The sequence below is a fragment of the Bufo bufo genome, chromosome 4, assembly GCF_905171765.1.
Source record: "Bufo bufo chromosome 4, aBufBuf1.1, whole genome shotgun sequence".
NCBI lineage: Eukaryota > Metazoa > Chordata > Amphibia > Anura > Bufonidae > Bufo > Bufo bufo.
The window spans coordinates 39,194,572-39,222,556 of NC_053392.1; the positions used below are offsets into that span (position 1 = coordinate 39,194,572).

The 27,985-nt window shown below is 45.9% G+C and overlaps 1 protein-coding gene across 1 annotated transcript in view; it reads right to left on the bottom strand.

Annotated features, from left to right (window-relative positions):
* Positions 1-27,985, bottom strand: part of SCARA5 (scavenger receptor class A member 5) — a 271,534-nt gene that overhangs the window by 28,641 nt on the left and 214,908 nt on the right. Inside the window, exon 7 of the mRNA XM_040427109.1 lies at positions 27,880-27,933. Within this exon, the coding sequence (XP_040283043.1) occupies positions 27,880-27,933 (54 nt within the window). The remainder of the gene's footprint in view (positions 1-27,879; positions 27,934-27,985) is intronic.

The window sequence follows — 27,985 nt, forward strand, 5'->3', positions numbered from 1 at the left end:
ATTGTCACAACCTGCCAACTCCCCGCTGTGGGCACTCAACGTCCTTCTCCTGCATTCTGTTCTCCTCCGCTTTAACATCAAGTTGGCTTGTGGGTACACTCAAGTGTAACAACTCTCGAACTGTTACTTAGCTGTGTGCAAAATGCTTCTGACTCCAACCGATGTCTAAGTGCCCCAGCCTTCACACATCTCCGCCTGAGCAATAAGGTCCATTTGGTTACAGGCTGCATTAGTTTCATCTCCTTATGGATCTGGATCGACATGTTTTTCTGATCCACTGCCTACTGTTTACAACTAAACCCCCCCTTGATCCTTGTCCTGTCTGACCACAGTTCCCGCCTACCACCTCTGTACTCGAATTTGGGAATGTCTTTGGTCAGCCATTGCTAACAGAGTCTTCTCCAGGGGTAGGGCTTTGGGTTCCCTTGCTAGTGTTAAGGGTAAAGGAAAATCCCTTAGACCCTGGTTTAAGCCCTAGTGGGTCCATGTCTCCAGGTGGCCCACCATACAGAAATCATGGGTAGACTCTTGAAGAAGAGCTCTTCTTTTTGTCCAGACAGGTGCTATCCAGCTTAATGGATAAAATGTTTCTCCTCTAACGATCCTCGGGGTTAATGATCCTCGGGATTAAACCTCCAGGACCACCACCTGGCGTTTCTTAAAAACAATATCCTACTAGATCAACAAGTTGTCCTGCCAATTACTTTAGATTTGCCAACAGCTTGTAAAAGCAGCTTAGTTTTTCGGATCTCATCGGGACCAATAAAACTGTTTTATGTTCACTAACGCCAGCTCGGAGATCCTGAGACTTGACAATAAGAACGTGGTCCCCTGTACAGTTGCCTCGCGGTTGTATACATAAGCCGTAAACATGCCACAAAAGGGACTTCATAAACCCTTCATCGCGGCTTTAACAATAAGTGCGAAAGATTGACCCTGAACTTGCTTCAGTTTAAACAGGCGAAACTTAAGATGATGAATATCTTCCTGGAGGATTTCCTAATGGGATCAAGATCCAAGGAATAGGACTCAAATGCAAACCTGAGAAAATTTCCACCCCCTTTAAAATCTTTGCTGAAGGGCATTTCAGGGCAATTTTCTCATTTTAGCAGTGCACAAATAAAACCTGGTGTAAATAAAATCATATTACATTCCTTTGCAACACCAAGAAATTTCCAAAAGTAGACACCTTGGTGGTCATTTATCATTTAAGGTTGTTTTATGTCAGTTTGAAGTTTAGCAGTTTGAAGTCTGCTTTGTGAGCCCGCATCAAATTTATGAACTGGTACACCTTAATAATATATGTGGTGTGAGTGTAATTTGTTTTACACCTTTATGTGCAAGGATAGACCTGGCATGGGTTGTGACTAGGGTTGCCACCTGGCTGGTATCTCACCGGCAAGGCCAGTAATTTAGTTGCCCTGCCAATGTTAATTGCCAGTATTCTCCTGTGCTGACTGTTAATAATGAGCGCTTTTATTGCGGAACGCTCATTAGTGCAGCCTTTATCTCCTCCCCCCACTGTGTTAAAAAAATCACTCACTTCCTCCATTTGCTGGCGCTGCTGACTGGAGAACAGGACCTGCGAGACGTCATCACGCTGGAGCGCAGGTCCTGTCCTGAGCTTCCAGTCAGCAGTGAGTGTTCATCCCAGCGCGAGCAAATGGAGGAGGTAAGTGCTTTTTTTTTGCACAGAGAAGAGCGCACTAATGAGGGCATTATTCTAACTGGGGGCACTAATGGGGGCATTATTCTAACTGGGGACACTAATGGGGGCATTATTCTAACTGGCGGCACTAATGGGGGCATTATTCTAACTGGTGGCACTAATGGGACATTATTCGAACTGGGGGCACTAATGGGGTCATTATTCTAACTGGGGGCACTAATGGGTGACATTATTCTAACTGTAGGCACTAATGGGGGCATTATTCTAACTGGGGGAACTAATGGGGGCATTATTCTAACTGGGGGCACTAATGGGGGCATTATTCTAACTGGTGGCACTAATGGGTGACATTATTCTAACTGGGGGCACTAATGGGGGCATTATTCTAACTGGGGGCACTAATGGGGTCATTATTCTAACTGGGGGCACTAATAGGGGCATTATTCTAACTGGGCGCACTAATGGGGCATTATTCTAACTGGGGGCACTAATGGGCGGCATTATTCTAACTGGGGGCACTAATGGGGGCATTACTCTTACTGGGGGCACTAATGGGTGACATTATTCTAACTTGAGGCACTAATGGGGGGCATTATTCTAACTGGGGGCACTAATGGGGGCATTATTCTAACTGGTGGCACTAATGGGGGCATTATTCTAACTGGTGGCACTAATGGGGCATTATTCGAACTGGGGGCACTAATGGGGGCATTATTCGAACTGGGGGCACTAATATAGAAACATAGAATGTGTCGGCAGATAAGAACCATTTGGCCCATCTAGTCTGCCCAATATACTGAATACTATGGATAGCCCCCGGCCCTTATCTTATATGAAGGATGGCCTTATGCCTATCCCATGCATGCTTAAACCCCTTCACTGTATTTGCAGCTACCACTTCTGCAGGAAGGCTATTCCATGCATCCACTACTCTCTCAGTAAAGTAATACTTCCTTATATTACTTTTAAACCTTTGCCCCTCTAATTTAAAACTGTGTCCTCTTGTGGTAGTTTTTCTTCTTTTAAATATGCTCTCCTCCTTTACCGAGTTGATTCCCTTTATGTATTTAAAAGTTTCTATCATATCCCCTCTGTCTTTTCTTTCTTCCAAGCTATACATGTTAAGGTCCTTTAACCTTTCCTGGTAAGTTTTATCCTGCAATCCATGTACTAGTTTAGTAGCTCTTCTCTGAACTCTCTCTAGAGTATCTATATCCTTCTGGAGATATGGCCTCCAGTACTGCGCACAATACTCCAAGTGAGGTCTCACCAGTGTTCTGTACAGCGGCATAAGCACTTCACTCTTTCTACTGCTTATACCTCTCCCTATACATCCAAGCATTCTGCTGGCATTTCGTGCTGCTCTATTACATTGTCTTCCCACCTTTAAGTCTTCTGAAATAATTACTCCTAAATCCCTTTCCTCAGATACTGAGGTCAGGACTATGTCAAATATTCTATATTCTGCCCTTGGGTTTTTACGCCCCAGGTGCATTATCTTGCACTTATCCACATTAAATTTCAGTTTCCAGAGTTCTGACCATTCTTCTAGTTTTCCTAAATCCTTTTCCATTTGGCGTTTCCCTCCAGGAACATCAACCCTGTTACATATCTTTGTGTCATCAGCAAAAAGACAAACCTTACCATCGAGGCCTTTTGCAATATCACTTATGAAGATATTAAACAAAATCGGTCCCAGTACAGATCCCTGTGGAACCCCACTGGTAACATGACCTTGTTTTGAATGTTCTCCATTGACTACAACCCTCTGTTGTCTGTCACTCAGCCACTGCCTAATCCACTCAACAATATGGGAGTCCATGCTCAATGACTTCAGTTTATTGATAAGTCTTCTATGTGGGACAGTGTCAAAAGCCTTACTAAAATCTAGATATGCGATGTCTACTGCACCTCCACCGTCTATTATTTTATTCACCCAGTCAAAAAAATCTATAAGATTTGTTTGACATGATCTCCCTGAAGTAAACCCATGTTGTTTTTCATCTTGCAATCCATGGGATTTTAGATGTTCCACAATCCTATCCTTTAATAGGGTTTCCATTAATTTGCCTACTATTGATGTCAGACTCACTGGTCTATAGTTGCTCGATTCTTCCCTACTACCTTTCTTGTGAATGGGCACGACATTTGCCAATTTCCAATCTTCCGGGACGACTCCTGTTACTAATGATTGGTTAAATAAATCTGTTAACGGTTTTGCCAGCTCACCACTAAGCTCTTTTAATAATTTTGGGTGTATCTCATCAGGCCACTAATGGGGTCATTATTCTAACTGGGGCACTAATAGGGGGCATTATTCTAACTGGGCGCACTAATGGGGCATTATTCTAACTGGGGGCACTAATGGGGGCATTATTCCAACTGGGGGCACTAATGGGGGCATTACTCTTACTGGGGGCACTAATGGGGGGCATTATTCTAACTGGGGCACTAATGGGGGGCATTATTCTAACTGGGGGCACTAATGGGGGCATTACTCTTACTGGGGGCACTAATGGGTGGCAATATTCTAACTGGGGGCATTAATGGAGGTCATTATTCTAACTGGGGCACTAATGGGGGCATTACTTTTACTAGGGGCTACTAATGGGGCATTAAATCTGGGGTACACTAATGGGGGCATTATTCTTACTGAGGGCACTAATGGGTGGCAATATTCTAACTTGGGGCACTAATGGGGGGCATTATTCTAACTGGGGGCACTAATGGGGGCATTACTCTTACTGGGGCACTAATGGGTGGCATTATTCTAACTGGGGCACTAATGGGGGGCATTATTCTAACTGGGAGCACTAATGGGGGCATTATTCTAACTGGGGGCACTAATGGGGTCATTATTCTAACTGGGAGCACTAATGGGGGCATTATTCTAACTGTGGGCACTAATGGGGGCATTATTCTAACTGGGCACACTAATGGGGGCATTTTTCTAACTGGGGGCACTAATGGGGCATTATTCTAACTGGAGGCACTAATGGGTGGCATTCTAACTGGGGGCACTAATGGGGGGCATTATTTTAACTGGGGACACTAATGTTGGCATTACTCTTATGGGGGCACTAATGGGGGCATTACTGTTACTGGGGGACACTAATGGGGGCCATATTCTTACTGGGGGCACTAATGGGGCCATTATGCTTACTGGGGGACACTAATGGGGGCATTATTCTTACTGTGGGGCACAAATAGGGCCATTACTCTTACTGGGGAGCATTAATTTTGGGGTGCACTAATGGGGGCATTACTATTACTGGGGGGCACTAATGGGGTCATTAATATTATTGGGAGCCACAGTATGATAGCGACTTAACACCATGCGTTAAGCCACGCCCCCACTTAACTTGGCTGGTATTTTTTGTTGGGAAAGGTGGCAACCCTACTTGTGACTTTTGCAAAAGTTTCACATAGTAAACGAGCCATAATCCAGCTCTAATCTCACTTTTAGCTCTTAAACATAGACCACTGTGAAAAGTGACGAGGATCACGAAATGTTGCAAAAATGTCGCAGTTGCCATAACTAACAACCTTTTTAAGCCACAAAACTGACATATCTGATTTCATAAATGACCTCCCTGGTGCTTTGTGCTTAGTTTATCACGCCGCCAGTTAATACATCCCTGATGTATTAACTGACCAATAACATGGAGATCCCAGTGGCCCACAGCAGAAGTATATGCCAATCGTCCACCAGCAAGGCAGCTGGCACTGGGATCTCCATGTTATTGGTCAGTTAATACATCAGGGACCCCCTGGCATGGGGCCTGGGCATAGCTAAGTGCAAACTGGGTGATCCATAGGCAGGGCCGGGTGGCTGCCCTCACTGTGGGTCCAGTGGAAGCTATCCAAGGCATCACATAGAGGAACTGCAGTTTGGCATTACATTGGCTGTAGTTGCTCATTGTAGATGTAGCAGAGCTGAGTTTGTCACTTGCCTAAGACTGAGGGGGGGGGGGCAGTTTGTCACTTGCCTAAAAGGGGGGCCTCCACTGTGAACGCTATCTCACCGGCGCTCTGTGTCAGCCACCAGGCGGGTCACGGGACTCACTCAGGGACAGTCACTCACTCACTTGACCGGACCTGGAAGCTGGACCCCTGTCGGACGGTCCAGTTTATCACGCCGCCAGGCGCCGCGCTCACCTCAGTATCAAAAGTGTCTCGCAGAGTCGCCGGACAGGAGTCACTCGCAGACGTCGCAACAAACCGGCGGTCAGCACACAGCTTCCTCTTCCTGAACTGAAGCCGCTCCTCCTCCTCACTTCGCCTGCCCTGCACAGTGCACGTGACGCAGGGCTTCGCTCTCCGCCCCCTGTGATTTTAGTTATTTAATCAACTTAGCTGCGGGCCGCGCCGCCCACTTTACTGAGGCTCTTCTGGCTTGAGGGGGCCCCGTGGGCCCCCTAACTTAGGGGCCTGGTCGCAATTGCGACTGCTGCGAACCCTATAGCTACGCCAGTGATGGGCAGCATGGTGGCTCAGTGGTTAGCATCTGACCAATGACAACATCTGCATGGAGTTTGTATGTTCTCTCCGGGTTCTCTGAATTCTTCTCACACTCCAAAGACATATGATAGGGAACTTAGATTGTGAGCCCCATTGGGGACAGTTGGATGCTAATGTCTGTAAAGCGCTGCGGAATATAGTAGCGCTATATAAGTGTGTAAAATAAATAATATTTTGTAAAAAATACCTATCCCATTTGATTGGTAAGAGGGGAGGGGGTGATGACATAAATAAAGTATTCTGTCTGGTGTACACAGGAAAGATGGGGGGTGATAACATGAAAAAGTTCTTGTTTGCCTTCTGGGGTCACTGAAGGATGTACAGGGGAGAGATGACAGTAAAGGCTGTATTACACAGCCCGATGTGGCAGACGATTGTCAGGAGGGAAGCGTTCCATCCCAACAATCGCATGCTATCTAGCGGCGGAGACCAATGCTATTACGTGCAGCGATCTTCTTCACAGCACGGGAAGGAGCGATCACTATGCCATTGCTCATGGCCCATGCTGTAGGGTGGTTTGCCGTCTGCAGATCGTTATTAGACACCACAATCTGCTGCCTGCAAATGATAATTTATGAACATGTCAAAAGATTTGGATTGCCCGATGATCGAGCGATTGCTTGTTCATCCAGCAATCGGCAGCAGTATTACACTGCCAGATGATCGAATGATCGTTGGCAAATATCTGCTGAAAAATCGTGCAGTGTAACCCAGGATTAACAGGCTGTCAATGGTAAGAGGAGGGGTGATGACATGAAGAAAGTTCTTGTTTCTCTTCTGTGGTCATTGTAGGAGGTACAGAGGATGTGATCTTTCTTCCTGCTCTCACTTGCAGCACCCCAAATATTGCACCCAGAGCTGAGCTACAATATCATCTGAATACAAAGATTCCGCCTTCCACGCGACACTAAGGGCTAAGCTCTATCCACTGTATTCTAGTCGCGGGAAGCGTTTACAGCCCTAATGTCATATGTCCTTGGCAGTGAGAGTCTTTATAACATTTTTATTTCTACATTTATGTTGGAAGCCTTGGTTGCTGGCGGGACTATATACTTTATGTTCCACTACTAGTCATTTCGTTTTCAGGGAAATTAGATTTTATGCTGCTCATTACTGATGTAAAATAGAAATATACTATTGGTTGTCATGGTTCCGTTCTAACACATTTCTCCTGAATATTCTCAGAACATAGGACTGGGTATGTTCTAACACAGGTGTGTAGGTATAGCGGAAGCAATCACACCCAAGCCCTCTGCTACACAGCATGTCGCTATATTAGTGCCCGGGAGATTTAACTTAGGCCTATGTCCTAATATGCAGCTACAGAGAAGAACCCTTGGAGCCTTAGTCAAGGCTATCCTTTGCTGCGGCTCGTTACGTGCACCAGGTACTTTATAGTCACGCTCTGCATTGACCATTGGTTCTGTCCCCTTACAGTTGCCAATGAAACCATTGAGACCTTTCCAACCCTACCACTTACCATGGCGTCCACCAGCCATTCATCTCAACCCTACAACATACCTGAGCCTAACGGATATATTTATAGAAGAGTCAGGGAAACTTCTGCTAAATGCATGCACCTAAGGTCTCCTTCGGGAAATCCTTGCAACAGAAACCTTGAGCGGACATTGCAGATACAGTCTGACCACCATATGAATACATCTATCTCCAGAACTGGCGTGTTAACCTTTAATGTGTCTTTCTAAGTTTTACTCAACAGAGATGAGTGATGATCAGGCTTTCCTCATACACCATTACATCCTTTAAAGGAGTATTGTAGGTATAACCAATTATCATTGAATTATTATGGAAGTCTATGGGACAGAAGAAGACAACCAAGCACTTTGTCAATCCTGAAGACCTTTAATAAAGTAGAAGTTCATGCTCGTCCGACCCACCAATCCAACGGGACATGGGAACCTCCATACTACTACTAATACTACTACTAACACTACTAATACTATTACTACTGGGTATAGATGCTAATTGATTAAGACTAGAATGATCTGTAAATGGAGCCAATGGTCAGGGTTGGCAACGAACAGAAAGTCTATAAACCTAGATGAAGAGCCTGACCATGCAACTGTTATTAGGCCCTTGGAATGAGAGGGGCCAAGCCCCGTTTGGTCTTGTTTTATTTGCTACTGAGTGGGAGAACCTGTGTAGGACTTCACTCTTCAGAGGACCTGCAATGTTAGGCGCATTGCTATAAGCATAAGCAATGCGCCGCACAGACCTGTGACGAGTTACAAGAAGAAGGAGCGCCAGGCGGCCACAGCGCATATAAGTATAATGCTGCACAGTAACTGACCATGGCAGCCAGGACTTCAGTAGCGTCCTGGCTGCTATGGTAACCGATCGGAGCCCCAGCTTTACACTGCTGCCACCAATGATGGGGGAGGGGGTCCGCACTGCCCACCAATGATTTTAATACAGGGGAGGAGGGGGGGAGGGCACACTGCCCACCAATGATTTTAATACCTGGGGGGGAGGGTGCACTGCCCACCAATGATTTTAATACCGGGCAGGGGGCACTGGGGGCTGATGGAGATGGTAAGAGGCACTGGGGCTGATGGTAAGAGGCACTGGTAAGAGGCACTGGGGCTGATGGTAAGAGGCACTGGGGAGAGGCACTGGGGCTGATGGAGAGGCACTGGGGCTGATGGAGAGGCACTGGGGGCTGGTCAGAGGCACTGGGGGCTGGTGAGAGGCACTTGGAGCTGATGGAGAGGCACTGGGGGCTGATGGAGAGGCACAGGGGGCTGATGGAGAGGCCCTGGGGGTTAGTGAGAGGCACTGGGGGCTGCTATGAGACATGGGGGTCTTATCTGAGGTCTGATTGGGGGTCATTCATATTGGGGTCTGAGCTGAGGTGTTATCTGAGGTCTTATTGGGGTCTTATTAACATTGGGGATCTTATTGGGGCTTTTAGCTGAGGTCTGATTAACATTGGGGGTCTGATTGGTGGTCTGACCTGAGGTGTAATGAATTTTTTTTTTTTTCCGGAGCAGCTTGGAGAAAAAAGGCCTCACATTCTCCCACACTCCTTCTGCCCGGCCAAGCGAGCTAGAACCCCTGAAGCCAAGCCTGTCAGCACCCCTGAGGCCAAGCCTGTCAGCACCCCTGAGGCCAAGCCTGTCAGCACCCCTGAGGCCAAGTCTGTCAGCACCCCTGAGGCCAAGCCTGTCAGCACCCCTGAGGCCAAGCCTGTCAGCACCCCTGAGGCCAAGTCTGTCAGCACCCCTGAGGCCAAGTCTGTCAGCACCCCTGAGGCCAAGTCTGTCAGCACCCCTGAGGCCAAGCCAGCCAGCACCCCTGAGGCCAAGCCTGTCAGCACCCCTGAGGCCAAGCCTGTCAGCACCCCTGAGGCCAAGCCAGCCAGCACCTCTGAGTCTTCAGAACTGTAAGTAAATTATATATAAGGGGAGCTTATAATATGAAAGAGACGAATTATGTCAGAGCGGCTCTTCACCTACACGTGTATCAGCACTAGATATATACCCCTTACTCTTCCTAATACCCAAACTACACAAGATACATATCCCTACCTTCTGTCTAATACACATACACACCCCACGATATGTACTTTCATCTTCTTGAGTTACAGACCCCTGTACAATTTAACAATCTTCTTTAATACACAGACATTTAGATTCATACATTTCCTACACTGGCACAAATGTGTTGCCAGTGACCAACTGTCTGTGCTCAGTCCTACGCGTAACCGTTGCAAGTGCATGAGGAGCTGCGGATGTGGCGGCGAGGTCCGAGAGGTATGTGGGGGTGGGAGGTCCGAGAGGTATGTGGGGGTGGGGCCATAAAAATTTCTAGCTACGCCCCTGCAGACATGTATTTTATCTTGAAGATGTTTTTCTTGTCATCCAACTGGCTTTCTTAATTACAATGGCTTGTACAAGAAATCTCTGTCATTAAATACTAGTGACGCACGCCTCAGTCAGCATTATCGGTTTATTACAATCAACATAAGGTTAAGGACCTCATGGAGGTAAGATGCTGGTTGAAAACTGCATGACTGAAGCTACCAGGTGTTATTAAACTGCCTTAGGAGAGGTGTTAGAACAGCATTGTAAGTGGCATCTCTCCATCTCTATTCAAGCTCAGTTTTTCCAATTTTCTTCTTTCACACCTATTTTGAAGCAGTCCTCCTTTGTATAAGATGTGAACCTTGCTGTCATCAGTGTCCTTGGTCTTTCAGATGTAGGAACACAGCCTGACCTGACAGCAGGTTTTGGCTCTTCTGTGCCAGGACATATGCTGGTGTGGATCTTCTGGCTAGCTGGCAAGGTTCACTATGTGGCTTTTTTAAATACAAATATTTTTATTGTTCTGAACTAGTGACCAACTTTCTTGTATAAGATGGAAATAAGACTCCTAAAAATTCCATGAGAGAAGGTTTCCACGGCTAGGCCTTCGAGACATTGGCACAGAGAAGATGCCCAGTTTACTTTGTGTTCCACCATCTGCTAAATGGAATTCCCATCAAACCTTGGATGGACAGAACCTTTCTGAAAAGTGCCATTCATTTCTTCCAGATATTTGGAGAACAGAGCAGTGTTGTGTTACTATGTGGTTGGTTTCTGGTCAAGCCGTATGATGTCACCCACTATAATAAACAGGAAGGACCACCCTCATGACGGAGGTCAGGCGCTCTGGTTTTTTTTTCGCTTGACTTGTATTTAGTTTCTAATTTAATTTTCAATGTTCATCTTGTGAAATGAATGTCTTGTTTTCTTGCGATGGTGACAGAAATAGAAATTCCAAGGGAATTATCCAGGAGTGACTGGAACCATCTGTGTACCGCAGTTTTGTCCACAGTCGTCAGTTTTTTTGGACAATTTTTATTTTTGTTAGGTTTCTCTGTAAACTATCTGATCACCAGTTTTCTCACCCCCAGATGTAAATTGAGAGGGAAACTGTCAGCAAGTTTTCAATTTCCCTGCAGCTCCCCCACAGGCGATTTGAGGCATTACATGGTCGACAGAGGTGCCAGAAAGTAGAGAGAGCTCTTTGTAGCCGCACTCTACTCCAGCTGATGAAGGTCCCAAAATCAGGACTGAGAATGTCCTGATAGAGTATATGAAAACTGTAGCATGTCACATTGTGGAGGACTATATGTGTATGTTAGTACCTGTCCACTCATCACTTATAGGATTGCTGTCCTCCTGCGCTGTGTTTATTAGCCACCGTAAGGCACTGTTGTTTGGATACTGTTTGGCATAGTACTGTATTTGAGCACTATATAGCACCGTTACATGGGTACTGTACTGTATTATTATATGGGTTCTATATGGCATCGTTATCTGTGCACTATATACAGTAGCACTGTTACATGGGTACTGTATGACACTGTTATTACTATTTGTGCACTATATAACACTGTAATGTGGGTACTGTATAGTACTGTTACATGGGTGCTATATGACAAAGTTAGTTGTGCACTATATAGCCCTGCTTTATGAGTACTGTATGCCACTATTATACTGTTATATGGCATAAGCTATTTGTACACTATATTATGTTATATGGGTACTGTATGACATTTTTATATGGGTACTATAGGGCACAGTTATTTGTGCACTATATAGCACTGTTGTATATGTACTGTATGGCACTGTGTACTATATTGCACAGTCATTTGTGTACTATATAGCACTGTTACATGGGTACTGTACGGTATTATTATATCCTTTCTATAGGGCATCGTTATCTGTGCACTAGAAACAGTAGCACTGTTACATGGTTAGTCTATGGCACTTGTATTTAAGCAGTTTATTGCAGTGTAACCTGAGCACTAAATGGCGGTATCATATAGATTTATGCACGGTACTGTTACAATGTGGCGCTGTTTTTAAGCGCTGTGTTGAGCTGTGGTTGGGGCTTGGCTCTTGGCATACAGTACTGCTACATTCACACAAACGTATTTTGTTTCCGTGTCCGTTTTGCGGATTGGATGAGGACCCATGGGTGCTGTCCGCATCCGTATATCCGTTCCGTAGCCCCGCAAATAATACAGAGCATGTCCTATTCTTGGACAAGGATAGGCATTGTTACAACGGATCCGCAAAAAAAAAAAAAAACAGACGCAACACGAACGTCATCGGTATTTTTTGCGGACCGCAAAATACATACGGTCTTGTGAACGTATCTTTATTTGGATACTATATGACAGTATAAACAACCAAACCATCAATACACACAATGGAACATTGTCAGAATGGGGCACAGAGGAGACACGACTTATGTCTACAAGATCTCTGCGGAGGGCTCACGGTGGACTCAGATCTATCACTTTGGGTAGATGGGCTGGTTGTATACTCCAGTCACATCCAAAGCTGCATTCAGGATCCTACAGTGCAGATGTGCATTGTGGGAGCTCAGGTGACAGTTCCTTACAGCTAAGGGGTCAATTCACGTGTAGATGAACCAAAACCTGTTGGCAAGGTCAATAGGAATGCAGCTTTGGAGGTGACTAGAGTATAAAACATACTATATAGCGGTGATAGGTCTGATGGACGATGTGCTGCACACAACATACTGCGGATGTAGGAGAGGAGATGGCACATACAAGAGCATGCTGTTTCGCAGAGTTCATGATATATGAGGTGTAAGGTGACGCCCCCCATTAAATTATAATGAGCTCCCCCTATATGATTTCTTGGGATACATGTGCTTATAATTCACCGCTGGAGAAAATGTGATCCAGACGAGCTGAACACAAACCAAGGGCTGATTTATAAATCTGGAGCACGTGACGGGCGCGCAACGTGCCAAAGGGCCACTGCCTAGTGAGCTCTGCTACAACTGTAATGACCCGTCCTATGTGTGCCCTCTTTCCTCCCATTCCTATAAGCTACGTGACCCTGTCCTGTCCACAGCAATGGGCAAAGGGTACCGTCACCCTGACGAGGGCCCCTATACTGAACCGCCAAAAGCAGGGGCCCCCACATTGGATTTTGACATTGACGTCTCCTTTGCTCTTTACAAGTCTTTAAAGTTGCCCCCTCTCCCCAGACGTCTCCTAACGTCTGCTGTCTGACAACACTGAGTCCACAGGGCGACGCGTTTCTGCATGGGCCCTGAAATGTGCAGTACTTCCCTAATGTGATGCCATCTGCAGTGCTTATTGTATGGGGGGGTTTATGTCCTCTGTAGGTGCCCACCACAAGAGGCAGGGCGCTGTAGAGAGGCAGTTCTAGCACTACATTCCTTTTATCCGGCATTAGCAAGTGCTGGATCCGGATTATCTTACAGCTCTGTATTTGGTTTTCAGACGTTCTAGACCAGTGGTGGCGAACCTATGGCACGGGTGCCAGAGGCGGCACTCAGAGCCCTCTCTGTGGGCACCCACACCCTGGAAAAAGTCTATGGTGTACCAATATGCCTTAGACTTCTCCTGCCATTTATCAGCGCAGGGCGCACTATGAACGGCGCAGGCAGCGCACTGAATGTAGGCAGGTTATTATAGCTACATGATAAAGTACATGGACGATATACCGGAGTGTAGTATTCTGGATACATTGCTGTGTATTGTCACTAGAGGGTGCTGTGTATTGTCACTAGATGGCGCTGTGTATTGTCACTAGATGGCGCTGTGTATTGTCACTAGATGGCGCTGTGTATTGTCACTAGATGGCGCTGTGTATTGTCACTAGATGGCGCTGTGTATTGTCACTAGATGGCGCTGTGTATTGTGACTAGACAGCACTGTGTAGTGTGACTAGATGGCTCTGTGTATTGTCACTAGATGGCGCTGTGTATTGTCACTAGACAGCACTGTGTATTGTGACTAGACGGCGCTGTGTATTGTGACTAGATGGCGCTGTGTATTGTCACTAGATGGCGCTGTGTATTGTCTCTAGAGGGTACTGTGTATTGGGACTAGATGGCGCTGTGTATTGTGACTAGATGGCGCTGTGTATTGTCACTAGATGGCGCTGTGTAGTGTGACTAGATGGCACTGTGTATTGTCACTAGACGGCGCTGTGTATTGTCACTAGATGATGCTGTGTATTGTCACTAGATGGCACTGTGTATTGTCACTAGACGGCGCTGTGTATTGTCACTAGATGATGCTGTGTATTGTCACTAGATGGCGCTGTGTATTGTGACTAGATGGCGCTGTGTATTGGGACTAGATGGCGCTGTGTATTGTGACTAGATGATGCTGTGTATTGTCACTAGATTGTGCTGTGTATTGTCACTAGATGGCACTGTGTATTGTCACCAGATGAGGCTGTGTATTGGGACTAGATGGCGCTGTGTATTGTGACTAGATGGCGCTGTGTATTGTCACTAGATTGTGCTGTGTATTGTCACTAGATGGCGCTGTGTATTGTCACTAGATGGCGCTGTGTATTGTCACTAGATGGCGCTGTGTATTGTCACTAGATGGCGCTGTGTATTGTCACTAGATGGCGCTGTGTATTGTGACTAGACAGCACTGTGTAGTGTGACTAGACAGCACTGTGTATTGTGACTAGACGGCGCTGTGTAGTGTGACTAGATGGCGCTGTGTATTGTCACTAGACAGCACTGTGTATTGTGACTAGACGGCGCTGTGTATTGTCACTAGATGGCGCTGTGTATTGTCACTAGATGGCGCTGTGTATTGTCACCAGATGAGGCTGTGTATTGTCACTAGATGGCACTGTGTATTGTGACTAGATGGCGCTGTGTATTGTCACTAGATGGCACTGTGTATTGTCACTAGATGGCGCTGTGTATTGTCACCAGATGAGGCTGTGTATTGGGACTAGATGGCGCTGTGTATTGGGACTAGATGGCACTGTGTATTGTGACTAGATGGCACTGTGTATTGGGACTAGATGGCACTGTGTATTGTCACTAGATGGCGCTGTGTATTGTCACTAGATGGCACTGTGTATTGTCACTAGATGGCGCTGTGTATTGTGACTAGATGGCGCTGTGTATTGTGACTAGATGGCGCTGTGTATTGTCACTAGATGGCGCTGTGTATTGTCTCTAGAGGGTACTGTGTATTGGGACTAGATGGCGCTGTGTATTGTGACTAGATGGCGCTGTGTATTGTCACTAGATGGCGCTGTGTATTGTCACTAGATGATGCTGTGTATTGTCACTAGATGGCACTGTGTATTGTCACTAGACGGCGCTGTGTATTGTCACTAGATGATGCTGTGTATTGTCACTAGATGGCACTGTGTATTGTCACTAGATGGCACTGTGTATTGTGACTAGATGGCGCTGTGTATTGTCACTAGATTGTGCTGTGTATTGTCACTAGATGGCACTGTGTATTGTCACTAGATGGTGCTGTGTATTGTCACTAGATTGTGCTGTGTATTGTCACTAGATGGCACTGTGTATTGTCACCAGATGAGGCTGTGAATTGTGACTAGATGGCGCTGTGTATTGTCACTAGATTGTGCTGTGTATTGTCACTAGATGGCACTGTGTATTGTCACTAGATGAGGCTATGTATTGTGACTAGATGGCACTGTGTATTGTCACTAGATGGCGCTGTGTATTGTCACTAGATGGCGCTGTGTATTGTCACTAGATGGCACTGTGTATTGTCACTAGATGGCACTGTGTATTGTCACTAGATGGCGCTGTGTATTGTCACTAGATTGTGCTGTGTATTGTGACTAGATGGCGCTGTGTATTGTGACTAGATGGCGCTGTGTATTGTCACTAGATGGCGCTGTGTATTGTCACTAGATGGCGCTGTGTATTGTCACTAGATGGCACTGTGTATTGTCACTAGATGGCACTGTGTATTGTCACCAGATGAGGCTGTGTATTGGGACTAGATGGCGCTGTGTATTGTAACTAGATGGCGCTGTGTATTGTCACTAGATGGCACTGTGTATTGTCACTAGATGGCACTGTGTATTGTCACTAGATGGCGCTGTGTATTGTCACTAGATTGTGCTGTGTATTGTGACTAGATGGCGCTGTGTATTGTGACTAGATGGCGCTGTGTATTGTCACTAGATGGCGCTGTTTATTGTCACTAGATGGCGCTGTGTATTGTCACTAGATGGCACTGTGTATTGTCACTAGATGGCACTGTGTATTGTCACCAGATGAGGCTGTGTATTGGGACTAGATGGCGCTGTGTATTGTCACTAGATGGCGCTGTGTATTGTCACTAGATGGCGCTGTGTATTGTCACTAGATGGCGCTGTGTATTGTCACTAGATGGCGCTGTGTATTGTCACTAGATTGTGCTGTGTATTGTGACTAGATGGCGCTGTGTATTGTGACTAGATGGCGCTGTGTATTGTCACTAGATGTCGCTGTTTATTGTCACTAGATGGCGCTGTGTATTGTCACTAGATGGCACTGTGTATTGTCACTAGATGGCACTGTGTATTGTCACCAGATGAGGCTGTGTATTGGGACTAGATGGCGCTGTGTATTGTAACTAGATGGCGCTGTGTATTGTCACTAGATGGCACTGTGTATTGTCACTAGATGGCACTGTGTATTGTCACTAGATGGCGCTGTGTATTGTCACTAGATTGTGCTGTGTATTGTGACTAGATGGCGCTGTGTATTGTGACTAGATGGCGCTGTGTATTGTCACTAGATGGCGCTGTTTATTGTCACTAGATGGCGCTGTGTATTGTCACTAGATGGCACTGTGTATTGTCACTAGATGGCACTGTGTATTGTCACCAGATGAGGCTGTGTATTGGGACTAGATGGCGCTGTGTATTGTCACTAGATGGCGCTGTGTATTGTCACTAGATGGCGCTGTGTATTGTCACTAGATGGCGCTGTGTATTGTCACTAGATGGCGCTGTGTATTGTGACTAGACAGCACTGTGTAGTGTGACTAGATGGCGCTGTGTATTGTCACTAGACAGCACTGTGTATTGTCACTAGACAGCACTGTGTATTGTGACTAGACGGCGCTGTGTATTGTCACTAGATGGCGCTGTGTATTGTCACTAGATGGCACTGTGTATTGTGACTAGATGGCGCTGTGTATTGTGACTAGATGGCACTGTGTATTGTCACTAGATGGCGCTGTGTATTGTCACCAGATGAGGCTGTGTATTGGGACTAGATGGCGCTGTGTATTGGGACTAGATGGCACTGTGTATTGTGACTAGATGGCACTGTGTATTGGGACTAGATGGCACTGTGTATTGGGACTAGATGGCACTGTGTATTGTCACTAGATGGCGCTGTGTATTGTCACTAGATGGCACTGTGTATTGTCACTAGATGGCGCTGTGTATTGTGACTAGATGGCGCTGTGTATTGTGACTAGATGGCGCTGTGTATTGTCACTAGATGGCGCTGTGTATTGTCTCTAGAGGGTACTGTGTATTGGGACTAGATGGCGCTGTGTATTGTGACTAGATGGCGCTGTGTATTGTCACTAGATGGCGCTGTGTATTGTCACTAGATGATGCTGTGTATTGTCACTAGATGGCACTGTGTATTGTCACTAGACGGCGCTGTGTATTGTCACTAGATGATGCTGTGTATTGTCACTAGATGGCACTGTGTATTGTCACTAGATGGCACTGTGTATTGTGACTAGATGGCGCTGTGTATTGTCACTAGATTGTGCTGTGTATTGTCACTAGATGGCACTGTGTATTGTCACTAGATGGCACTGTGTATTGTCACCAGATGAGGCTGTGTATTGTGACTAGATGATGCTGTGTATTGTCACTAGATTGTGCTGTGTATTGTCACTAGATGGCACTGTGTATTGTCACCAGATGAGGCTGTGTATTGGGACTAGATGGCGCTGTGAATTGTGACTAGATGGCGCTGTGTATTGTCACTAGATTGTGCTGTGTATTGTCACTAGATGGCACTGTGTATTGTCACTAGATGAGGCTATGTATTGTGACTAGATGGCACTGTGTATTGTCACTAGATGGCGCTGTGTATTGTCACTAGATGGCGCTGTGTATTGTCACTAGATGGCACTGTGTATTGTCACTAGATGGCACTGTGTATTGTCACTAGATGGCGCTGTGTATTGTCACTAGATTGTGCTGTGTATTGTGACTAGATGGCGCTGTGTATTGTGACTAGATGGCGCTGTGTATTGTCACTAGATGGCGCTGTTTATTGTCACTAGATGGCGCTGTGTATTGTCACTAGATGGCACTGTGTATTGTCACTAGATGGCACTGTGTATTGTCACCAGATGAGGCTGTGTATTGGGACTAGATGGCGCTGTGTATTGTAACTAGATGGCGCTGTGTATTGTCACTAGATGGTGCTGTGTATTGTGACTAGATGGCGCTGTGTATTGTGACTAGATAGCGCTGTGTATTGTCACCAGATGAGGCTGTGTATTGTGACTAGATGGCACTGTGTATTGTCACTAGATGGCGCTGTGTATTGTCACTAGATGGCGCTGTGTATTGTCACTAGATGGCGCTGTGTATTGTAACTAGATGGCGCTGTGTATTGTCACTAGATGGTGCTGTGTATTGTGACTAGATGGCGCTGTGTATTGTGACTAGATGGCGCTGTGTATTGTCACCAGATGAGGCTGTGTATTGTGACTAGATGGCACTGTGTATTGTCACTAGATGGCGCTGTGTATTGTCACTAGATGGCGCTGTGTATTGTCACTAGATGGCACTGTGTATTGTCACTAGATGGCGCTGTGTATTTTCACTAGATTGTGCTGTGTATTGTCACTAGATGGCGCTGTGTATTGTCACTAGATGGCGCTGTTTATTGTCACTAGATGGCGCTGTGTATTGTCTCTAGATGGCGCTGTGTATTGTCACTAGATGGCGCTGTGTATTGTCACTAGATGGCACTGTGTATTGTGACTAGATGGCGCTGTGTATTGTGACTAGATGGCGCTGTGTATTGTCACTAGATGATGCTGTGTATTGTCACTAGATGGCACTGTGTATTGTGACTAGATGGCGCTGTGTATTGTCACTAGATGGTGCTGTGTATTGTCACTAGATGGTGCTGTGTATTGTGACTAGATGGCGCTGTGTATTGTGACTAGATGGCGCTGTGTATTGTCACCAGATGAGGCTGTGTATTGTGACTAGATGGCACTGTGTATTGTCACTAGATGGCACTGTGTATTGTGACTAGATGGCGCTGTGTATTGTCACCAGATGAGGCTGTGTATTGTGACTAGATGGCGCTGTGTATTGTCACTAGATGGCGCTGTTTATTGTCACTAGATGGCGCTGTGTATTGTCTCTAGATGGCACTGTGTATTGTCACTAGATGGCACTGTGTATTGTCACTAGATGGCGCTGTGTATTGTCACTAGATGGCGCTGTGTATTGTCACTAGATGGCACTGTGTATTGTCACTAGATGGCGCTGTGTATTGTCACTAGAGGGTACTGTGTATAGTCGCTAATGACTGTTGTGTATTGTCACTAATTGGTTCTGCGTATTGTCATAAGAGGGCGCTGTGTTTTGTCACCAGATGAGGTTGTGTGTTGTCACTAGATGGCGCTGTGGGACTGGATATTTTTGGTAGTTTTTTTGTTTGGCTCCGTTTCATGTGCTGCACTTGTAGCTTTTTAATAAAGAACAGGTTTATTGAAATTGCTGTTATTAAGAATACTTCCAGAATATTGAAATATTAATCAGATATTCGGGTCTCCCCCCCCCACCACCACCACCATAGTCCATGTGCAGCGGTCATGAAATAATCATCTATTTATCACTGGGGTGCAGTTACCCGTATTTTATAATCTTCTGTCCATGTTGTAATAGTGAACACTGCTCCATGTACTGATATACTGCTGAGATTGTGCTTACACACAGCAGCCAAATTCAACATGCACAGCTGTAATGTAAAGCATGGGGGAAGGACAGAGGCACAGCCTGTGCCTCTGACGAGACAGTTTATGGAGTCACCAATCAGACAAAACAAGTACACCGTCACTGATCATGGCTGTGTCCCAGTGAAAGAGAGGTGAAGTGTAAAGTATGGAGGACATAAAATCAGCAAAGCTAAAAAATAAAAGAAATTGAAACAAATAAATAGGTGGTGGGATGAACATTGGGCTCTCCTGTCCCAGGGTGAAGGTTGCCATGGTGGGAACTAGGGGGTCACACATTTTTGCTCTAGGGCCCTCTCTTCTGTACATAAGACAGACCGTACACTTGTGGTTTTGTGCAGAAAAGTTTCTCCTCCTATAAAATTAAAATAAAATGACATTCTCCGGGCTGTAGATACGAGTTCACATGTGGGCGCTCTGATTTCATGCTTATTATAGACATGTGAGAAGGATTTGAGGTGGCCCGGTGCCTGTTCTTAGGGAGGGGAGTCCATAGCCCGGACATTTCCATTTTTGTGCAGGTTGCTTCATTTCACTTTGATCCAAGTTTTCTGCATGTTGAGCAGTCGGCGTAGACAAGTCCTGATAATGTACACAGGGGCGGGCAAGTGGCCGATCTCGTCTCATACTCAGATCCGCAAACCCCTGGACCCTGCCGGCAATACCCAGCACACCAGTCCAGGCTGGTGACCGGCGTGCGTAGACTTGCGCAACCCATTTTCTTTATTGTTCTCATGCATCTATTAATTAAAAATGTTGCACAGTGTTCATTAGAAATGTCCTCCCCGTTTTGTGTCTACAGCTCCTTTGCAGAGCTATGTGTCTCCACTGGAACCGACAACAAGCAAGCTGTGTGTAGTCTGATCTGCAGCCATATTCCCTCTCATCTGCCCTCTACAGGCAGAATGGAGTATTGCAGCGAGCCGGACGGCAAGAGGAAAACACGTGAGGCTCACGGTGGACCGATGGGTGTAATAGTTCATGTACTCACGGTTAGCAGATGCCTCCCTGGGCCGGTGTACAGTGGATGGGAAGACAGCAGGAAATCCTCCGGGGCAGGGAACACCAGCCAGATGTTGGTTGAGGTGCGCTTGATGGTAATTGGTGTTTAAGGTGCTTTGGTGGCTGGGCCCCTCTGTTCGTGGCGCCAGCACCGTTAGGTGTGAGTGTAGTAGTGGAAATGATGAGGAGTCAATTCGTATGGCATAAGTGATGAAAAAAGGTACAGTTGCATTCCACTTATCAGTTTTAGGCAATTGTCAATTGAGGAGTTGTCTCTATAAACGGTTTTTGTCACCTGAAAAATGGGTATTAAGCTGGCTGATATTAGCGATGTGCTAATGTCAGCTGAACATAACTATATTAGCGCCATCTCACTGCCTAAAGCCTTTATTGAGAAAAACGAACTTTTATAATATGCTAATTATCCTCTAGGAGCGGGGGGGGGGGGGGCGTTGAACCTGCTCCTAGAGTCTCCGTTTGCCCACCTCTTTTCACGCCCTTCTTCTCTTGATTGACAGGGCCAGGGCAGCGCTGCTCTGCTTCCGCCGGCCGTGTCTGCAGTGTAAACCTTGCGCCGTTCGGTATTCGGCGCAGGCGCAGTGAGGAAGCCAGCAGCCGCTGAGCGTCCTTCCCTCGCTGCTCCTAGAGGCTACGTAGCATATTATAAAAGTTTGTTTTTCTCAATAAAGACTTTAGGCAGTGAGATGGCTCTAATATAGTTATGTTCAGCTGACATTACCACATCGCTAATGTCAGCCATTTTTCAGGTGACAGAAACCGTTTAAAGTCGACACTTCACAGGAAAGACTTCTTCTTATAGTCCTAAATTCAATCTATAGGACCCTGGTATTAAATATATTGATATCTGTTCACTTTAAGCTATCCTATAAAGGCGATCTCCCTCGCGGCAGGCAAACACTTCTGCTTCATTATTTGCAGGATGCTCCACTAAAAATTTTGTAGGTTTTTCCACTATGTCCCAGAAGGCTTGTGTAGGGGATAAAGGACAATTCTGCGCACTAATCATTAGTGTTGAGCAAGCATGCGCAGTTCGGCTGAGCATCTCGGCTGAGCATCGCTATGCTCGGCAGATCCAAGTGCTCAGCCAAATACTTATGGTGCTTGAGTACAGCTTGGAAGAGAAAAGGGTGTCTAGTTCATTAAAAAAAAGGTTAGAAATTGATGGAAACCCCAGCAAAATATTTTGGTAACAGCATTAAGAGGACAGCTGGATGTGTCTTAGACTCCTATTATGTACAACATACAACCACACAAAGGCTAGATGCCAAAAGCCAGGTATCATCCATCCATCCATCCATCCATCCATCCATCCATCCATCCATCCATCCATCCATCCATCCATCCATCCATCCATCCATCCATCCATCCATCCATCCATCCATCCATCCATCCATCCATCCATCCATCCATCCATCCATCCATCCATCCGCAGCCTTGTGCACTATGAGACATTCCAAACCAGTTCTCATCTGACTGAGAACCAGTAAACCTCAAAGATGCTTCATATCTGTTGGATGACTTGGGTGGACCTGCACACCTAGATCAATATCATTAGGGCGACAAAAAGTTTTCTGATTGTCCTAACATAATATTCAATAACCTTTCTATACAGTTTTGTCATGTAAAAACTCATTTGCATAAACATGGGCTTATGGGAAAGACATGCAAATGAGCAGAATCTGCCTTGTTTTTCAGCTGTCATAATAAGACTATGAAAACCAATAGATGGAGTTATTGAGTTATAAACAGCGCCATCTATTGGTTTTACAGTCTTATGACAAGAGTAGACTAATAGTTTTGTCAGAAGACTATGAAACCAATAGATGGCGCTGTTCATAACTCAATAGCGCCATCTATTGGTTTCATAGTCTTCTGACAAGAATATTAGACTGAGTCTTATGACAAGCCTATTAGTGTAGCCTTTTGCATGGAAAATTCGCAATAAAAATTTGCGATTAGAATATTCGCGATCTACACTAGGATGATATCTGACACTGGGAAAGCTAGGTAATAACTCAGTGATAAAATCTGACACTGAGAAAGCTGGGTAATAACTCAGTGATAAAATCTGACACTGGGAAAGCTGGGTAATAACTTAGTGAAGATATCTGACACTGGGAAAGCTGGGTAAAAACTCAGTGATGATATCTGACACTGGGAAAGCTGGGTAATAACTCAGTGTAGATCGCAAATATTCTAATCGCCGATTTTTATTGTGAATTTTCCATGCAAAAGGCTACCCTAATAAGCTTGTCATAAGACTCATAGTCTAATATTATTGCCAGAAGACTATGAAACCAATAGATGGCGCTATTGAGTTATGAACAGCGCCATCTATTGGTTTCATAGTCTTATGACAAAACTATTAGTCTACTCTTGTCATAAGACTGTGAAACCAATAGATGACGCTGTTCATAACTCAATAGCGCCATCTATTGGTTTTCATAGTCTTATGACAGCTGAAAAACAAGGCAGATTCTGCTCATTTGCATGTCTTTCCCATATGCCCATGTTTATGAAAATGCGTTTTTACATGACAAAACTATAGAAAGGTGATTGAATATTATGTTAGGACAATCAGAAAACTTTTTGTCGCCCTAATTATATTGATCTAGGTGTGCAGGTCCACCCAAGCCATCCAACAGATGCAAAATAACTTTGAGATTTATGGGTTCTCAATCAGATGAGAGCTGGTTTGGAATGTCTCATAGTGCGCGAGGCTGCCATGGTAAGGTATGCTGACAGTTATCTGTCTCATGGATAACTTCATGGCTTGCACATACTTGGCTTTTGACATATAGCTTTTGTGTGGTTGTCTATTGTATGTTGTACATAATAGGCGTCTAAGATGCATCCAGCTATTCTCTTAATGCTATGTAGCTGGGGTTCTTCCTTTGACTTCCATTGTGCTCAGTAGAATACATGAGCATACCGATGTGTTCTGCCAGAGAACACGAACACTTTGGCGCTCGCTCAACACTACTACTTAAAACACTACTACTTAACCATACGTGTACTGGCACTTGAAAAGTTACTCTCAGGCACTAGTGGGTGCAGCTGAACCTAGCTGTTCAGCTGTTACCCTCACTAGGCTTACTGCATATTTATACATAGACTCACTGTCTGGTGCTTGGTTGCTGTGGTTGTCTTCTCCAGGCTTGATCAGGGCCCAGAGGAAAGGAAAACGGCTACATGTTGAGGTCAGCCTGTTTCTCTCCTCCATGAACTTGCTTCTTCACTTCCTCCACTAACTTCCCTTACTACTCTCAATCCTCTAAGCTAGACACACCCAAGCTATATATAGTGTGGTGCCAGCACCACCTAGGGGCGAATGGGTGAAATGACAATGCCAGCCTGATAATGTGAAATACCATACATTCAGTACATTAGATAAATACATAAATAAACAGATGTTTTAAGTGTCCCCTTTTCACACAAATGTCGGACGCTGCAGTTTGACTCCATGGTCACTCTACACACAGCTTGGTTGATACCTGTTCCTGGGGAGATACATAGCTCTGCATAGGAGCCATAGACGAGCGGACAGTTTTAATTCGGACTATGTACAAAGTTGCTTTTTTTAACTTTAGCCTCATTGGAACATATGCATTGTATATAGTATTTCTTTACTGTGTTCCAAAATAAAGCTTACCCACTGCAGGGGCATATGCAAGGGGAGGATGTGCAGTGACTGTTGTGATTTATTTTCTAACCATTATAATTTCAGTGTTTTCTTTTTACTCGTACACTGTTAATCCCTAATGGTTATGTATGGGCAGTATATAGTTAAAACTGGCAGTGTAAGTACAGTTGCCAGGGTGATGAGCTGGTTCCACCCCCTGGTTAGAGAGTCTTTGGTGAGCAGGCCCGACAGTAAGGACCTGCTAGTTGTGTGAGTTCCAGAAAGCTAGGCCAAGTCCAGAGGAGAACCCTCATCCCTGAGATCTGCTATAAGAGCAACTAAACTGAAAGAATAACCCTGAGAGGAAGAGAACAGACATTTATGGAGTGGACTCAGGGGGATGCCATAGTGGACAACACAGACTCAACTAATTAAAGATCCAAGCTTTATTGATTATACAACCTATTTATGGATTTTTGAGAACCAAGGCAGTGCTGGATAAGGACGGTAAGCTAATGCTAGTTTATGGCAAAAGACTTTACTGCATGTGGAAAGGGTTAATTGTCTCCAGTACCCGCCACACTTTGACTCCACCAATCATCCGTCGGCCCTCCGCCTGCCCTCCTGCCTTTCATCCTGTTACTCGTCCATCCCAGCATCAAGGGCACCCAGGGATGGACTGGGACAATAAAGTGGCCCTGGACTTCAGCCAGACCGGCCCACTTTATTTTTCCCAAACACACTCAAAAAAAACCATAAGTAAAAACATATAGCATAAGATGTTATATACGGTATGTATCATCCACAGATTCCCCATAACGGTGCCATCCACAGATCCCCCTCCATAACGGTGCCATCCACAGATCCCCTTCCATAACGGTGCCATCCACAGATCCCCCTCCATAACAGTGTCATCCACAGATCCCCCTCCATAATGGTGCCATCCACAGATCCCCTCCATAAGTGTCATCCACAGATCCCCCTCCATAACAGTGTCATCCACAGATCCCCCTCCATAATGGTGCCATCCACAGATCCCCTCCATAAGTGTCATCCACAGATCCCCCTCCATAACAGTGTCATCCACAGATCCCCCTCCATAATGGTGCCATCCACAGATCCCCCCCATAAGTGTCATCCACAGACCCCCCCCCCATAAGTGTCATCCACATGACAGACCCCCCCCCATAACAGTGCCATCCACGGATCCCCCTCCCTATAACAGTGCCGTCATCCATAGATCCCCCTCCCCGCCACTCACAGTAGTATACATTAATAAATCGGTATCCGATCCGGCTGCAGTGCAGGCTGCAGACAGTAACTTTAATTTTAACACAGGCAGCGCTCATCTCATCTCTTTAGTCTTTACTACAGTACCTTACAGGCTTACATTCATTCAGCTCCCGCCTCCAGCCTGAGCCTCCAGTAACAAGTGCGGGCGGCAGCGCTCACTCACTGACGTCACGCGCCTGCGCCGCCTAGTGGGAGGAGCAGGCGTGTGACGTCAGTGAGTGAGCGCCGCGCCGCCGCCCCCACACTGCCCTGCTGTTACTGGAGCTTTACCCCCCTGCCCCTGATGGCGGCCCTGGCCGGCCCATAATTCGATCGGCCCACCAGGATTCTCCCGGTACTCCCGATGGCCAGTCCATCGCTGAGGGCACCCCAGCCACCATCAAGCGGGAGGCTACAAAAACCAGGGTGTTCCCTGAGGAAATGAATGGTTGTGCCCCTCCATCTAATGCCCGGGGAGTGCAAGAGAGGGATTAGCCACCATGAGGACTACTACTGCCCTCATTGCCACCTGCACTAATTCTGTCCATTCCGGCCTCACATCTCCCCTGTGGGCCGGCATGTGGCAGGTTAATTGGTTACTGTATAATGTTTATACATTGAACTCCATAGTAAGCCAGTATTTGGTTAGCTCCTAAGCTCCCCATGAGGTCATGACATACATGGTGGGAGTCAGTAGAAGCTGCAGTTGTATACCCCTGGGGTCAATTAACTTGAGAAAAATAGTTGGATCAGATGGGTTGACTTGAAATCCAACATGTCGAATACCAGTTTCTTCCAACATCTAGTCTGTTGGGCTGGAGACCGCTTTCTGAAGTGCTCTTGGCACCCATTGGGAAAGTGGGGTAACAATGCAATTGTGACCAGGCCTGGAGGGGAAGGGGGCTCACTGGTGACCACCAGCCCTGCTTACAACTGTACCCAGGATGTGCCAGATGAAAGCTAAGGTAGAAAAGAGAGCCACTGGCACAGAGAGATACTCAGTGTTCTGGCTCAGGCATATCGATTACTTCCCTGCATTGTGCGGACCCCACTGCTCAACATGGGAACAGGGTTAGGTGGGTTTCGTGTTTTTTACATTTACATTGGCACCAAGGGGCAAAATAATAATGGAGGGGCGCACAAAAGAGGTCAAGTACTATGCACAAACATTGATGGAAGCAAAATGGGGGACATTACTACTATGCAAGGGTGCAAAATTTGCCCTGGGGCCCGTAGGAATCTAGTTAGGCACCTGCATTAAAATCAAAGAGTATCCAGGCCACAGTGGTGGACCTCCAAGAAGTCCACCACTGTGGAGCCAAGCTTGGTGTGTCTCCAGGTACCAGTTGTTTCTCATTCCAAGAACACCTCCAAGTGTTAACAAACCCCAACCCATCCTGGGTTCATCTTCTATCTACAGGTGTCCTAGTTTAAGGTGCGATAAGTTTTTGAAGTTTTGCTCAACATTTTCAAAAGATGTCCTGCTAATTCCATCCAGGAGGAACTTGAGTGATTGAAATTCTGGGAGATGGACGCCTTAGACTGACGGAAAGCTGAAGGGGGAGCGCTAGAAAAGGCTTACAAATGAGACATCCATTCAGATAAACAGATGAACATTTTTGGCTGTTTTTGTCCTGAGAGGAGCTTTACCTCAGCACATTGAGGGTTTGTTCACAAAGAAAATAATAGCAGCCACCTGTCTCCTGTTACTGGATCTGATTATACGACTTAGCATACAGCTATGCACGCGTTTCGTTCTTGGCTCACTTCGACACGTTGGCCGTGGATTTGGACCTAACTGATGGGCAGAAATATATTAGGCTTTCGTGGCCTAGAGTAGGCCTATGTTCATTCACTGTACTGATGCTGCAGTAATTTACCCTTCAGGTGAGCCCTTGTTGGCCCCATGTGTAGACCACCATATATTAACCCTTTATGATAAAAACAAGAGAAATCATCTCTCACCCAATTCTCCTCGGTCTCCTTTCTCGCCCTTCTCTCCTCTTTGCCCGCGGTCACCTAAAAAAAAATGTAAAAAAAATTGTAAGAAATGTATGGTCCATGGTGAAGG